We start from the raw sequence: 15,818 nt of genomic DNA on the forward strand, positions 1-15,818 counted from the left end.
TAAAGATAAGGTGTGTGGATGCGCCAGTAAGGAGGTTGAGAGGTTGGCTATAACAGGAGTTAGGAGAGGTAGATGTAGGCCGGGAAAAAAACAACAGGGGAGGTGATTAGACAGGGCATGACACGGCTTTAGCTTACCGGGGACATAGCCCTAGATAGAAAGGTGTGGAGGCCGAGTATTAGGCTAGAAGGTTAGCAGGTCACCGAGTGTCTCCTTATTAGTAGTATTAGTTAGTAATTGCGTATTTTCTCATCTTCGACGTATATTATTATATGTTGCCTTGTTTGTTTTTTATCTTGCTATTTTGTTGTCTTTTTTTTTTTTTTTTTTTTTTGATACCATGCATCACATCCCATAAATAGGGTCTATTGGAAACAACCTCTCTACCCATAAAGATAGGAGTAAGATATGCGCACATCCTACCCTCCTCAGGCCCTATTTATGGGACTACACTGAATTTGTTGTTGTTGTTATTACTCTCTCAATTTTAATTTATGTGATAAAATTTGAATAACTAAACCATTTAAAATTGAAACATAACTTTTGAAATTTGTAATGTAACCTTTCAGTAAAATTTGTATGGTAATAAAGTTTCTCATTAAATGTATAATAAGAAGTTTAAGTTAAATTATTTTAAATTTAGAAAGTTATCATTTGTCTAGCGAACTAAATAAATATCGGTACACAAAGTGGAACGGAGGGAGTAATTTGAAAAGGTTTAATAAAGCTTGGAGGTCATCACTGGAGAGGAAGATTTGTTGATGTATCTTATTGATCTTCTAATAATTGTGGATGTCTTTAGGAATTTATGAATGTCTTCTCTTCAATTATGAATGTCAATAGAGTTAGGTAACGCCCCTATTTATAGTTGTAGCGGTAGACAGTCCCGTTGCATATGAACTCTCTTGCTTGCTTTTGATTGGCTCATGTGAGTCATCAAGTCTATACTAAAACTATGTGATAAGGCATGTAATTGGCCAAGACACATCATTTTAGATACTTGGCGATTTTTAATTAGTTCTTGTTTAGACTAGAGTTGTCACGTCATTTGAACACGTGATGTCATCTCGCAGGCCTTGAATTTGACTAGACATGCCATGTCAATTGCCACACGACATGAGTTGGGCCTTCACATAAAGTGAACCTTAGGCTTATTAATAAATGAACTTAAGCTAAAATTAGCATGAAAAACTCAATAAACTTTATGTATGTACAAGTTTTCCTACTTTAAGACTTGTCGTGATATAGACTTACTGAGTCGTAGTAACGAGGCTTGAAGTACAGTAGAGCAAGAATCTTGTATAAAAGAACCTTTGCTCGATTCTATTTTTCATTGAAAGTAATTCGCACGTTTTATATACAAATAATTGACATTTTATGTTGTGTGTTTTAAAAAGTTCACTCGTTTTGATTTTGGGCCAGATCATGCACATGACTACCGATTTGGTAGTCTTTTAATTTCCTGAAGTTTGTATCCTTGTTTATATAAGGACTAGTGAAATTGCCCGCGCTTCGCGCGGTTTAAGAGACGTCAGACGATTTATGAAAGAATATTTATAGCCTGTTTGGCCAAGCTTATTTTCCTTCCAAAAGTACTTATTTTTTCAATAAGTGCTTATTTGAAAAAAAAGTGAGGTGTTTGGCCAAGCTTCTGGGAGAAAATAAGTGCTTCTGGGGAGTAGCAGAAGCAGCTTTTTAGAAGCTAAAAAAAACTGCTTTTGCACAAAAGCACTTTTTTAAAAAGTATTTTTGAGAAAAATACAAATAGAAACACTTTTTAAAAACTTGACCAAACACTAATTGTTGTTCAAAAGTGTTTTTTTAATTAATTGGCCAAACACAAACTGCTTTTCGCCAAAAGTGATTTTTTGAAAAGTACTTTTAAAAAAAAGTACTTTTTAAAATAAGCTGATTTTAGAAGCGTGGCCAAACAGACTATTAATCGAAATAAAAGATTTTTTTTATATGTATATGTATATGTATACAAAATATAATTTTATAAGTAAATTAAATCACAATTTATTTTATCGGAATTATAGCTAAGAGTGTGAGTCCTGAAAGACAAAACATAGTCTGAAATATTTCTTAAAATAGATTTAAAAAATCAATTAAATATGCATTCCAATTAAAATTTCTAAGCAAGATGTGGTTGAAGAGTAGATACGCATCAAACTTATCTCTTTGTTTATGCAATATCATCTTTCCAATTAAGATACCCCAAGCCTATTTGTTTCAATAACATAGAATAATCAATATTCATTTACCGTAATTGCAAAAAGTTTAGTTATCGTCATAAAATAATTAAAAACAAAATCAAGAATAAAGGAGGAGAGTGACAATACCATTTTGTTAGCCTCTATACAAAATTTTATTGTTTGTTAGTTCCGGTCAGTCGTTAATCCCTCGTATATTGTATCCAATTGATAATTTACCTGGAATTGTTTCTGTTATTCACACACTACTCAAATGCTTATCACCACTTGTAAATCAAAGAAAATGGAGAAATTTTTCACTTTCAAATATGTCAAGATTTGGAAAGAGAAAAATATCAAAGAGTATATATACACACATACCAAAAGCATTTTTGTATAAATTTAATTGATATCTTTATCCTTGCCTTTAGGCCTCCACTCAAATCTTCATTGATGCTAGCAATTGTTCACCAAACAACTCTTCAAAAAGACACCGAAAGGATAACTTTTTATAATACCAAAAACAAAAGGCAAATACACTAAAATAGAAGGAAAATAAGAAAAAATTAATAATACGAAAACAAAGACAAAAATTCAGAAATTAATTAGAGAAGCAATAGCAATAATTGTCCATACATAAGAAAAACTTTGAGAAAAGATCATAAGATCCTCTAGAATTGTGTATAACCATGAAGTACTCTTGAGTAAATCGAACTACTTTGATTCACGTAAGAGAATTTATCAATAAAACTATACACTAAAAAATTTAAAATTACCTGATAAAAAGTAATATGTGAGTTTTCGCAAGCTTAGTAAGCAAGTTGTTGGAGCCTTGTGTCTAAACCTATGTCATTGAATTAAGTGCCAGAATTTGAAGAAGTCAGCAGGCGAGGAGGCCGTTTTAGGCTTCAAACTCTAAAATATAAAAGCATGACCACACAAATGCATAAAATAAGAAAGGGAAAATTGGGTGAAGAAAGTAGAAAGTACATACAGAGAAGGGGGAGAAAGTGGTTAAAGTTGAGAAAGGCATTGATGAAAAATAAAATGAACATACGTGTTCATGCTTTTTTCTTGAACAAACTGGTTATAAAAAGACCATACATGTAAATGGAGGGATTGAAATGAGAGCCCTAAATTAGGAGGACAACAATTCAACCAAAGTTGAACCATGCTCAATTATGAGCATTACCATTTTCTTGGCTCCATTTGTATAGTCACTGTTGAATTTGTATGTATTGACTATTCAATAGTCACGTCGTAAATGCAAGTAAGCTTTAGCTAAAAGTTAAAATGGTTGGTTCTTGTGTGAAGAGGTGCAATATTAATAACACAACATTAATAGCTACTAATAAATGTTAATTATGGCGAAGGGGAAGAGATAATTGAAATGAGTTTTTGGTAGGAAAAATTTCAAGTCGTACAACATCAATGTATATTAATGAGATATTAACATTAATTATAGGGAAAGGGGAGAGATAATGTAGTCTTTTAGCCCTTTTTAACATAAGTTGAAGGAAGATAATGAAGGAGAAATTGCCAAAAAGGAGAAAAAAGATAAACAGGTTTCTTGGAGAGGTGTCATATCACCTTGTCTATGTCTAGTTATGGATATAGATTTTAAGAATATTTTTTTTGGGAATTTAATTGCAATCAATGTTGTCTTTCATAACCTTCAGGCCCACGTCTTGGTATTTGTGTTTAACTCGAGGATTAATTTACCTTTCATTTTCTTGGTCTAATTCTCTAACTCGGAGAATTCAATTCAATAACAAATTGTCGCGGTTTTCTTCTCTAAATTTGACTTGTATACCTTGAGTTCTCCATAATCTCATTAGCTATGACCTCTCTTTGAAGGGCAGCTACGAATACTTCTATGATTCCAAGAGACCGCATCAACACATGGTAAGATCTTTGACTTTTTTTTTTTTTTTTTTTTTGATAATTATATTTACTTTTGATTTAAATCTAAAGGGAATTTATAGTTGAAAGCATCAACGTAGCTTGAGTGAAAAAGACCATTAAGAATGAATATCCACCATGACGACTTGAAGCGTAAATGACCCTCAAGCTGACTTGAAGTGTCGTGGCATGTGCAGTCCATCATGCTGAAATGAAGTGTCGTCTTGTTTAGGGCTGTTCACGGTTTTAACCAAATCGAATAAAAAAATTGATATTTGGTTTGATTTGGTTTTAAATTTTAAAAACCGATAATATTTGATTGGTTATGGTTATATTAAAAAATAACCGAATAAATAACCGAACCAAACCGATAAATTATATACATAAATTTTATAATTATTTATATATATAATATTATTTTTTCATAAATAATTATAAATATTTTATATCTTTTAATCATTAATTTGATTTCTGGTCTACTTATTTCACATGATTGTTTAAGGTCCGTTAAGAATATGTCCAAGCCCATGTCTTTAAGTCTTTTAACTCTTTAAGTGTTAAGTGTAAACCTACTAACAAAAGCTCACGTTAGAGTCTAATGTCTTTAACTTAAATTTTTAGTCTTTCTTTGTCAGCCATTTGATTTTAGGTTTTTTTTTCTTTTCGAATTTATGCCTTTCTTTTTTTCTTGTCTGAATGGGTCCTAAACTTCTAATATTTTTCATATGAAAAGGACATAAGTTGTAGATTTGGAGGTTCCTATAGAAGATACTTCAGTAACATCAGCATTTGCTGCAACTCAAGTACATAGTAATGTCCTAATACTTCTTCTGTGGATAATCCTCCTAAAAAGCATAAAAGAACAACTCCTTGTAGTCGAGACCCTAGCCTTGAGATAATGATAGAAAAACATATGAAGTTTGGGATCATTACAGAAAGTTTTTTTAATAAAATGGGAGAATTGAGGGCAAAATGCAAGTACTGCCCCAAAGTTTGGATCATTACACAAAGTTTTTTTATTTCATATATTTTCATTTTAATTTTAGGTAGTCTTTATGTTTAATTAATATGTATGTTTGTAACAACTAAAAACTCCTATGCTCTACTTTATTTCCAGGTATGTATATTAAGATGACAAAAATGGTGCAGCCACTACTTAGTTAGTTTTTAGCTTTATATGTAATAGTTTAACAACTTTGGGTAACTTGAGTATGACACTATCACTAATAGTGAAAATGTTTCTATGATGTATGTTCCACCTTAAACTATAAATAAAAGATATCGTTTGAACAAAAAAAAAAGACATGTCTTTTTCAACTTTTTAATGTTTTACTGATAAGTCTCATGGCTGCTAGTCATAAACCGAAAAATCCAACCAAACCGACGATAACCAAACCGGTGGTTATTATTTTATTTGGTTTGGTTATGGTTTTAGACATTTAAAAACCAACTAAATTTGTTTGGTTATGGTTTTAATCAATAACCGACCCAAACCGAACCATGAACACCCCTAGTCTTGTTGGCATCGATATCATTAGTTGGGTCATAGCATTTCATGCGAAAATGGCGTGTTGTCTAGCCTCCAAGATCGTTTCCCTTTTTAGGTTTTCAAGATAGCTCAAACGGGGAAAATTTTAAAATGTGTTTTATACAACTGACATGGGTTGTGTGAGGCTTTTTTTTGTGGACTCAAAATTTGTGGACCCAAAAATATAAGATATGGGTCCACTTCTTTATCTCACAAAAAAGAGTCTCACACAACTAATATCAGTTGTGTGGGGCACATAGTAATACTTTTCGCTCAAATGGTATCAATATCACCAAGAAAATGCAAGTGTGTCCACATAGTTGGTGAGGAACCACTTGGTGCATTCCTCACTGTGGCTCGACAAGAAAGATACTCAAAGTACTTTTTTTTTTTGCAGTCTTGACGAGAGTACCTTATAAAACATTATCCTCTTGTTGTTTGACGAGTAAAACACGTGGAACATCCTGGTTTGTAGTTGCTCGAAAACATACATGGTGAATTCTCCATCCCAAGTTTGGTGAAGAAGTAAATGAAACACTTCTTCTTGCAGTTTGACACAAAAGAACTAAGATGAAACGTCTCCTCCCCGCGGCTCAACTCAAAGGTTTGACCGCTATACAGTATAAAAATTAGTACTAGATTTTATGTGTCGAATTTCATCTACATAAATCCAAAACCAAATGGCTCCTAAGCAAAGTAGAATATGCAGTCCGCTTCACTAGTTGCAATCTTGTCTGTTATTTTTTTTTATGATTATTATTATGGTGTTCGGGATGAGTTTGTGTATACCTTGACTAATTTTATGGAGTACCTGCTACTAGATGGAAAAAATCACCAAATATTTTTTTCGCCTTTACTGAGAATTAAACTCAAGGCATCATAATTCTCCACCACTTCATTGACTAAGATAAATAATATCTTGATTATTTAGATCACTAATCAACTAAATAAAAATTAAGCGATTAACCTATCAGACTAACGTAAACAAAAAACTGTTAACAAGATTACACATGTATTAAAGTAAGTTACAAAATAACTAAAAATTTAGTTTCAAATGAAATGAAGTGGGATATAAGGAGTATATATATGTGAGTGAAACATTTATAGGGAAGTAATTTTACAAAGAGTGATGTTATTGTTATAGGTAAATGATATTATAGAGAGGTAGAATACAATAAAAAATAAATTTCAATTTTTTAATCTATCATATTGAAATGCTATTGTACTATAATTTTTTTAAAAAAGAATTTAAATTATATGCACTTTCAGCGTAAGAAATTTGTGTATCATAAAGTTATCTTTATACGTTATACCAAATAATATATCTTATTTTTAAGATTATAAATTTCGTATTTATAGAAGGCTTACATGTAGATTCTGATAGTGTAAAACAATCAAAATTGCCCCTGCTTGCGGCAAGGAAATTTTTGAGCATAAAACATAACAGAGTAAAAAATTAATCCATTTCTAATAGTTTGTATATTTGACCCTGTTCCCTTTAAAATAACAAAAACAATACATATACTAGAGCCCGTTTGGATTGGCTTATAAGTTGCTGAAAACAGTTTATAAGCTGTTTTCAGTTTTTTTGAGTGTTTGGCTGACCAACTTATAAGCTATTTTGTGCTTAATAAGTCCAAAAAAATAATTGAGCCTTTTGACTTAACTTATCTAAAACAGCTTATAAGCTGAAAATAGCTTATAAGCCAAAAAAAAAGTTGGGGAAATAAGTTGAGCTATCCTATTTTTTTTTTTTTTTGATTTATAAGTTATTTTTAATTTATAAACTGCTTTTTTTAAACTCATCTAAATAGACCGCTAGTGCCAACGAAAACGCTCAATCTAAGCAACGGGTTGTAATTGTTATTGAGTAATGTCCGATGAGTCCAAAAGAGATCCCATCGGACAACCTTTTCGCATCATTGAAACATCATTTTTCTTGTGAAATGCTCTTTCATTTGTCCAAAGGGAAAAACAAAACAAAATAAGATTTGCCAACAAAAGGACGCAACACTCAGCTACTGGATTAGAATTCAAAAAGTCCAACGCTAGTACAGATTATTCAAAGACCAGTAATTACTCCCTCCTCCGTTCATTTTTATTTATTTAATATTTTAAAAATAAATTTTTATTTTTACTTATTACTTTTAACATATTAACATAAGATAATTTTTTTTATTTTATTTATAATATTAATTATTCATTTTAAAATTATTTTTAAATTTAATAAAAATATATACAAATTAATATGAGTATATTGATAAAATTATATATTTTATTTATTAATTTTTAAATAATATGAAAAATTTAAAGTGAATAAATAAAAGTGGAGAGAGGAGTACACAACTCAACTAATAAACCCCCCATTTCATTCAAAACACAACATTGATCACCTTTTTAATCACTCTCATTGCTAATGCTTTATCCTTATCAAAAACATCCAAACCCCACATAGAAAGGTGTGCCGTAATCTGTGTATAAAAATTTATATTAGTCGTAGAATGATTATATATCAAGGTGTAGTAGTAGGAGTTGCAATGGCGAGAAATCCATCATTAATCAGAGCAGAACAACAGGCTCCTATGCCATCAGATCTCACCTCCTCCAACTCCACTATACTCCGCAGCGGCACCGCCTCCCTTCGCCGCCGTGACCTTGTCTTCGTCGTCAATCCCCGAGGTTTTGTTCCTTTTCCAATTTTTCTATTTTTTTGGATAAGGGAGAAATAATGAGTTTGTTCCCTCTTCTATTCTCCATTTAAATACTCTCTCCGTCCCAATTGCACGGAGTTTAATAAACAAAAATAGACTTTTGAACGTTCTGGTCTTAAATTTGAAGAGTTGTGTAGTCCTTTAAATGTTGTGATCATAAACTTGCAAGTAGAATGTTGGAATTGGATAACTTACTCTTTTTAGGAAAGACCAAAAAGGAAAGTAATACACTTCAATTGGGACAGAGTAGTTGACAAGTCAGGTTTTCAACTTGTGACGTGTGCCTACTTACCACACAATTCGCATTGAATCTCCAAATCTCTTTTTCATAGTTAGATCTCTTTATTTTATATTGGAATGAAATAGGCCGAGGTATTTGGGATTTAAGGTGTTGATTGACATATGCTTAATGAGCTTGAATAGAACTGAATTTGTTTAAAGGAATTGTTGATTGATATTTTTCTTGGTTTTATTGGAGCAGGAGCTAATGGAACTGCGGGTCAGCAATGGAAGAAGCTACTTCCTTATGTTAGGTCTCGCTTGGGTAATGACTGTAACGTGAGTTTTCCCAACTTTTGTTTTTCTTTGCTATTTCAATATTAAAGTTTCTAACTTTTGATAGAAACTTTGCAATGTTTATTTTATTGGTTTTAGGGATATGTATTGCATTTTCTTATGAATTTGATGTTTCATTGTTTTGTCCAATATGTTAAAGGCAGATTTTCTGAAGTTATAACTTTGTAATTGCTCACAAGGCAGAGCTTTTCTTTATTGTCTACCCTTTTTGAAAGTGAATTCCCTCATTTCCTGTCATCCATGGTTGCTTTTGGCGGAATTTCATTGTTATGATGCTGAGAGATCCTTCCATTTAATCGATGAATTGAGAATGTTCATATGAAGTCAACTTTAACATACAGTAGTGGTCAATACTCACAAACGGACAAAATCCTCACATTCTGGGTTATTAGACTTCTCATGAAATAGATTGTATGTGTTGAGTTAAATTTTGATTCCAGTATAAGTTTTTACCAAAAGTCAAGGCTTTAAAAATGAATACAATGGGGGAAGCACATTTGGTAACATCTCACATTTGCATGTACGAGCATCCTAATGATCCTCAAATTCTCAGGAATTCCATTCTAGGTATCATAATATTTGTGTCATGATATACTGCAACAGCTTCGTTAACTACTCTCTTATAATTTGCTGGAATCAAAATTTATTTTTGTAGTCTGGTAAGCTGATGAGTTTTGCCCATACTCAGCCAAACTAAATGCTGTTTGAATTTGTTTTTTTTGCTTTTGGTAAGTGTAGGTGCTGTTTGAAGTTATAATTGCGATAGTCTGTTATAAGAGCTACATGGGCCTTCTCCAGTATAGAGGACCATATAAACAAACCATAAGTTTTCTGATGAAATGTATGTAAATTTCTAGTCAAGTTTCATAAACAATGATACCCATCTTTTCTATTAAGTTTTTAGGATCAGAAAGTGAAAATAGCTAGTGGGTGCAAATTACTGCCTTCCACCCAAAGATATTATGTTATTGCCCTTTTCGCTGTCCCAAAATTGTGTTCGCTATCTGTAACAACATAAGACTGTGTATTCTCCCAGTAAATAACCTAACATTTGTCAGCCTGTACTTATTCTCAATGCTGAATTGAATATGGTGGGAGTATTGTATAAGTTGATTTCTGCAAAAAAATTCAACTGGTAGGATAATACACCCATCCTACATGGAATAGATCCACGTGCTGTAACTTGAATTGGAAAAATGTCTAATGCGATGACGCTGCTCTTGTAGATGTTACTGTAGTTCTTTGTTAATGATTGTTTAGGTGAAAAGTTCTCTCTATTTTTGACCAGATATGCGAATCTTTAACTTCAGGTCCTTCTCATGCCATTGACATAACAAGAGAGGTAAACACCTAAACATCTCTGATTTAAGCTAGTATCAGGTGGAATGCAGAAACTTTTATCTCAATTGTACTGTCAGGCTATCCGTGAAGGAGCTGATGCTGTAATTGCAGTTGGTGGGGATGGAACTCTTCATGAGGTGCATCCTGTTTCTTTCTTGAAATCTTAAATCTCTTCTTTCTGCTTTCACACATCTCCATAAGTACATGTAGGTAGCACAAAAAAGGAAAAGGAGTGGGCGGGGCTCGTGTTTGGATATCGGTTAAATTTCTATATTTGTTTTTCCTTATTTGCCTCTGAGCCTCTCTAAGGCTATGCTTTTCAGTTGTCTTTTGTACAAAGGTTGAGCCAACCTAAAGACACTCAGATAAGAAGAAAATTTAATGACTCGCATTTCTTCTAGTAGCCTTGAACTGCTACCTAGTTAAAATATGCTAAGATAACAATTAAAGAGCAAGTGAAATAGTGCTCATGTAAGGTTTTCTCTGTTTAAAGGTAGACTCATCTGCCATTATGGGTGGCTGGTCGTAAATCATCATTTTGGCATAGTCATAAAATTTCCTTAGTACTTTTTCCTTGAAATTGATCTTACTGTTGGCTTTTCCTTGTTGCAACTTCCGTGGCAACCAGCAGATACTATAGCTCAAACAGGATTCATGTTTTCTTTTCTGTTAGCACATGATATCCATGCTTACTGTTAAGTTTTGGCTCAATTGATTAACACTCGTGATTTTCAGGTTGTTAATGGCTTCTTCTGCAGTGGAAAACCTGTTTGTAATCATGATATGGACTCCAGCCATTCAACTGCTCTTGGCGTGAGTCATCATTGTTTACATCAAATTGAAAACATTGTCTTGAGATATTGTGAAGTTCATTTTGTGTGTTAATTGCATTGCAAACTGCCTGGTATCAATTACCACGTGAAGATACCTTAATGGTGTCCTTTCTTAACAGATAATCCCCTTAGGTACCGGATCTGACTTTGCCAGGACGCTTGGCTGGTAACTGGAACTTCTGCTGTTTTTGTAGCTTCATTTTTTGTCATTCCTTACATAGATTATCAATGTTTATTGACGGTCTTGCTTTTCATCAGGAAAAATGATCCTCATGACGCCATAGAACGCATTGCTAAAGGTACTTGGCACAAGGACTCCATCTCTTGTTGCAAAAAAGTCTGATTTGAAACATTCCTTCTTAACCCAAAAAAGCGGATAAAAGGAGATAACCTACTCTATAATAACGGCTTCAGTATTTCTATCCTTCGTCCTTCTCCTTCCTTTGCTGAAGAAAGTCTGATTTAGGTGTTTTGTAGGGCTGAAATCCAAAATTGATGCTGGATGCATAGCTGGAGAAATTGGAGAACCCCATTATTTCATCAATGTTGCTGATATTCATCTGTAAGGACAGTTTCTGGAAATTCCTAAGTCTAAGGTTATGTTTGACATTTGGTGATGGGATGGGAAGGGAATCTGCAATCCTGGCTCCGTTCCCGCTCCACTATTATTAGGATTGGTAATTCCTAATTCCATTGCTCCCAAACCCTCATAAAATCGTGATTCTTGTTAAGGTGCAAGTGAGGTGCTAATTCCTAGGAAAATTATACAGGCTAGTCGTGTCCCTATTTTCCCCTTGTGTTTACCCCTTCAAAGCATTGAGTCTTCACCAAAATTAGGCATTGAATGAAAAGATTAGACTGGCTCGTCGCGTCCTCTACGTTCTCTGCATCTAGTCCGTTCTGTCCCCTTGTATTTACCCCTTCAAGGCATTGAGTCTTCACCAGAATTAGGCATAGTATGAAAGGGGAACTTGATTCTAGCATCTAGCAAATTATAGGAAAGAAACTAAAATTACTCACTTTGTTGCCTTCATTCCATTCTCATTGAGTAGTCTTATTCTTGTTTGCCGCTTCTGATCAGGAAATACATTTGATTGAACCTCATAATTCACTCAATGTTTTGCAGAAGTGCAAAAGCAGGTTATTATGCATCAAGGTACAAGAAATTTGGAAACTTATGTTATGTTATTGGTGCTTTGCAAGCTTTCTTTCGGCACCATAACCAAGATCTAAGGATCAAGGTGAGTTTGGTTTACCTACTGGGATCGGGTATCTCTCAACTATTCTAAGGATAACGAGGGGGCGGTTCATTTTGCTATGCATAGTCGATATATTAGTTGGTCTTTCTGCTTTGTTTGTCCTTACTTACAGTAGAAAAACATGATGGTCATCTAGGTTGATGAGGGTGAATGGGAAGTATGTTCCCAAGTAACTGCTCTTTGCATTGGGAATGCAAAATATTTTGGTGGCGGAATGAAGATTACACCAAATGCCAATCCCTCAAGCGGGGATTATGAGGTGGAATAAAATTTCGCTTTCCCTGTTCTTGGTCATTATTTTCAACATCACTGTTTTCCAGGAACTGCTTAGGTATGACTTACTATGACTCATTACTCTATGTGCAGGTGGTCATTCTGCAGGACTTCAAGTGGTATGATTTCGTTCTCAAAGGGCATAAGCTGTACAAAGGGACACACTTATCAGTGAAAAATGTATCTTCACGAAGGTATACCACCATTGCTTCAGAAAGAAAAAAAATCAGTTTTCATCTCTTCAAATTCATATTGTAAATTCCAAGTTGTCCCATTTCCGAAACTACATTAGTGCAACGATGCATGTTGTATCTTCAAAAGAAGTCAGTTTAGACATAGTTGCTGATTTTTGTTTCAGCTATTCAAAAAGTAATGCATTTATGATCTTTGTTTTTCTAATAATACCTCTAGTGTTGGAGGTTTCCCAGGTCGATCATACTGCAATGTCCATAAGAACCTCAAAGATCCCACTTTAAGGGTTATGTGTGTGTTTGTACTTGTATCACGACTCTCATCTGTGACTGAGCTGCTTTTTCTACTCTTCATCTATGTTTTCCTGTGAAGCACTCCATGCCAAAAAAATTCTTTGTCAAAGCATAAAAGCCAAGGAGTATAAATTCGGCCTCTTTTCTTAATTTGCACATGATTCGTTTGACATGTGAGACACTTGAAATGAACTGCTTATAATCTACTTAGCTTAGTTTTTGTTTATGAGATTCCTCATCAGTTTTTATTTGTCGTTGCAGGGCGCGTTCAATTGAAATTGAAGAGATTGGCAGCAGTGGCTCCATATATGTGCAGTCTGATGGAGAATTCTTAGGATTCCTACCTAGGAAGTTTTCCATACTACCTGGTGTTATTGAATTGATTTGTTAATCCCTAGTCTTTTTTCTTTTTAGACATGATTTTGGAAATTCTTATATTAATTGGTTTCTGTACTTCATTTTGGAGGCAAAGTGGTAATTTTCATTTTCTAAGCCCATAGTTGCACAAGATTGAACCCACTGGAAATGCTAGATTTGAACCTGCCTTGTTAGTACTTCATTGTCCTCTTTTGCACGACTTCAAGTTATAACAATTCGGGCCGCAAATTGTAGAAGAACTTCAAATTAGAGCTTTAAATTTTGGGCATAATATTGTACGTCTAAAACGTAAATCAAGATTTTATGAACTCTTCTGACATGCTCTTAGGGGTCTTTCGGTTACCTGAATTATTACAAATCGTTTTGGTATTAAATTTTGCATTATTGTGAAGTTTTTATGGCTTTTTATTGCTTTCGTATATTAATAATACTCCGTATACATATTTGTCCTACGAACTTAGTATTATTTTTCATAAACTTTAATGTGGAATGACAATACACATCAGTAATACCTGCGTAACACAAATGAAAAGGGGAGTCCTTTATATGGTTACTTGTTTGGTGAAGTATCTTATTGTTATATCTCATATATTTCTAGCAACATTTGTAGTATAGATTTAAAAGTTATATTGTAGTGCTTTAGAATAATTTTTTTAATCCAATATGTATTTGTATATCTCATACTTTCCCATGTCTCATTTCAAATTCTCTTAAATTTTTTATTTGAGATAATTAAAAAAAATATGATACAATTGATTTATTTTGATTACTGATTAGGGATAATTCTTTTCTAGTCGCATAATAAGATTGCATCATGAAAGTAATAAATACTCCATCAACGTAAAATGAATAGCAATTTTTTTTCATTTTTTTGCGCGGATTGCCCTTCTTTTGGGGTGGTCTTTAAATTTTGCCCCTCATATTTGTGGTCTTTAAATTATGCGCCTCATATTGCTGGTCTTTAATTTTTGCCCTTCGCATTGCAACACTGAGCGTTCACGCAGAAATCATGAGGTTCTGAGTTCCAACCCCCGCTCAAGCATAAATTAAAAAAGAAAACCGCAAGGCAAGGTTTGGGTCGCGTGTATGCCGGACTCGGCATAAACTTATGAAGGAATTACCAAAGTTATGCCGGACCCGGCATACTCATGCCTTATGGGTAGACTTGGCATAAGTATGCCGGGTCCGGCATAACTTTGGTAATTCCCTCATAAGTTTATGCCGGATCCGGCATAACTTTGAGATCTCATGTCAACTTTTTACAGATTTTTAGTGACATCAAAATGCTCTATTAAAATTCAAGTGGTTTTTGTTTCAATGTGGCCTAAAGACTTTCTTTGCTACATTTCCTGTATTGGATATATTATAACTGCTCTTGTTAATATATTATGGGGTAGTGTTAGAAAAGAGTAGTTGTCGTGATTTTGTTCCATTATATCTAAGCCTAGTTTTTCATGAGTATTAACACTATGACAACATTTGCATGACGATGAGTGGAAGAGGCCACGCACAAAGTTTTTACCATGAAGCCTTTTAGTTCTGTAATAATATTGGAAGGAGGACAATGAAATTCTTCCTAGGTACCCTCATTCGGTGGGGGCATACTTTTAATGGGCAAACTTTTATGCCGGATTAGGCATAAACTTGTGAAGGAATTACCAAAGTTATGCCGGACCCGATATACTTATGCCAAGTCTGCCCATAAGGCATAAGTATGCCGGGACCGGCATAAGTTTGGTAATTCCTTAACAAGTTTATGCCGTTGAGGGCATACTTTTAATGGGTAAACTTTTATGCCGGATCCGACATAAACTTGTGAAGGAATTATCAAAGTTATGCCGGACCCGGCATACTTATGCCAAGTCTGCCCATAAGGCATAAGTATGCCGGGTCCAACATAGCTTTGGTAATTCCTTCACAAGTGTATGCCGGTGGGGGCATAGCGAATTTAAACTCTGCCTTGCGATTTTTTTTTAAAGTTTTGACTGTGTGGGGGTTCGAACCTGGAACCCATGGGGTTTAGCCGAAGGGCAAAACTTAAAGATTTCAAATATGAGGGGCAAAATTTAAAGACCACCCCAACAGAAGGGCAATTCTGTGAATTGCCCATTTTTTTTTGTAAAGTCCATTCATTTTGTGGCCTCCTTTAATTTTTTTGGCCAAACCCATCGACAAACTCTTGTAATCGTCAAGATTTTTCACTTAGACACTTCAACTAAATCTTGTTCCATTTAGACACCTGAGGTAGGGTTCGACTTAGTCATTTAGATACTTTTTGCTGACCTGATAACTTGGGTGAATTGCACACCAAACAGGAGCATGAATACCTTAAATTTTACG

The 15,818-nt window shown here is 33.9% G+C and overlaps 1 protein-coding gene across 1 annotated transcript; it reads left to right on the forward strand.

Annotated features, from left to right (window-relative positions):
- The first annotated feature begins 7,977 nt into the window (after positions 1-7,977).
- LOC132645539 (sphingoid long-chain bases kinase 2, mitochondrial) lies at positions 7,978-13,654 on the forward strand. The gene is made up of 12 exons (XM_060362559.1): positions 7,978-8,301; positions 8,815-8,891; positions 10,198-10,251; positions 10,328-10,387; positions 10,986-11,063; positions 11,203-11,249; positions 11,342-11,382; positions 11,561-11,645; positions 12,210-12,324; positions 12,479-12,601; positions 12,709-12,809; positions 13,362-13,654. The coding sequence occupies exons 1-12, from the start codon at positions 8,124-8,126 to the stop codon at positions 13,489-13,491; spliced, it is 1,089 nt and encodes a 362-aa protein (XP_060218542.1). The 5' UTR covers positions 7,978-8,123; the 3' UTR covers positions 13,492-13,654.
- Positions 13,655-15,818: the final 2,164 nt, after the last annotated feature.

The sequence above is a fragment of the Lycium barbarum genome, chromosome 6 (genome assembly GCF_019175385.1).
Source record: "Lycium barbarum isolate Lr01 chromosome 6, ASM1917538v2, whole genome shotgun sequence".
Classification (NCBI taxonomy): Eukaryota; Viridiplantae; Streptophyta; class Magnoliopsida; order Solanales; family Solanaceae; genus Lycium; species Lycium barbarum.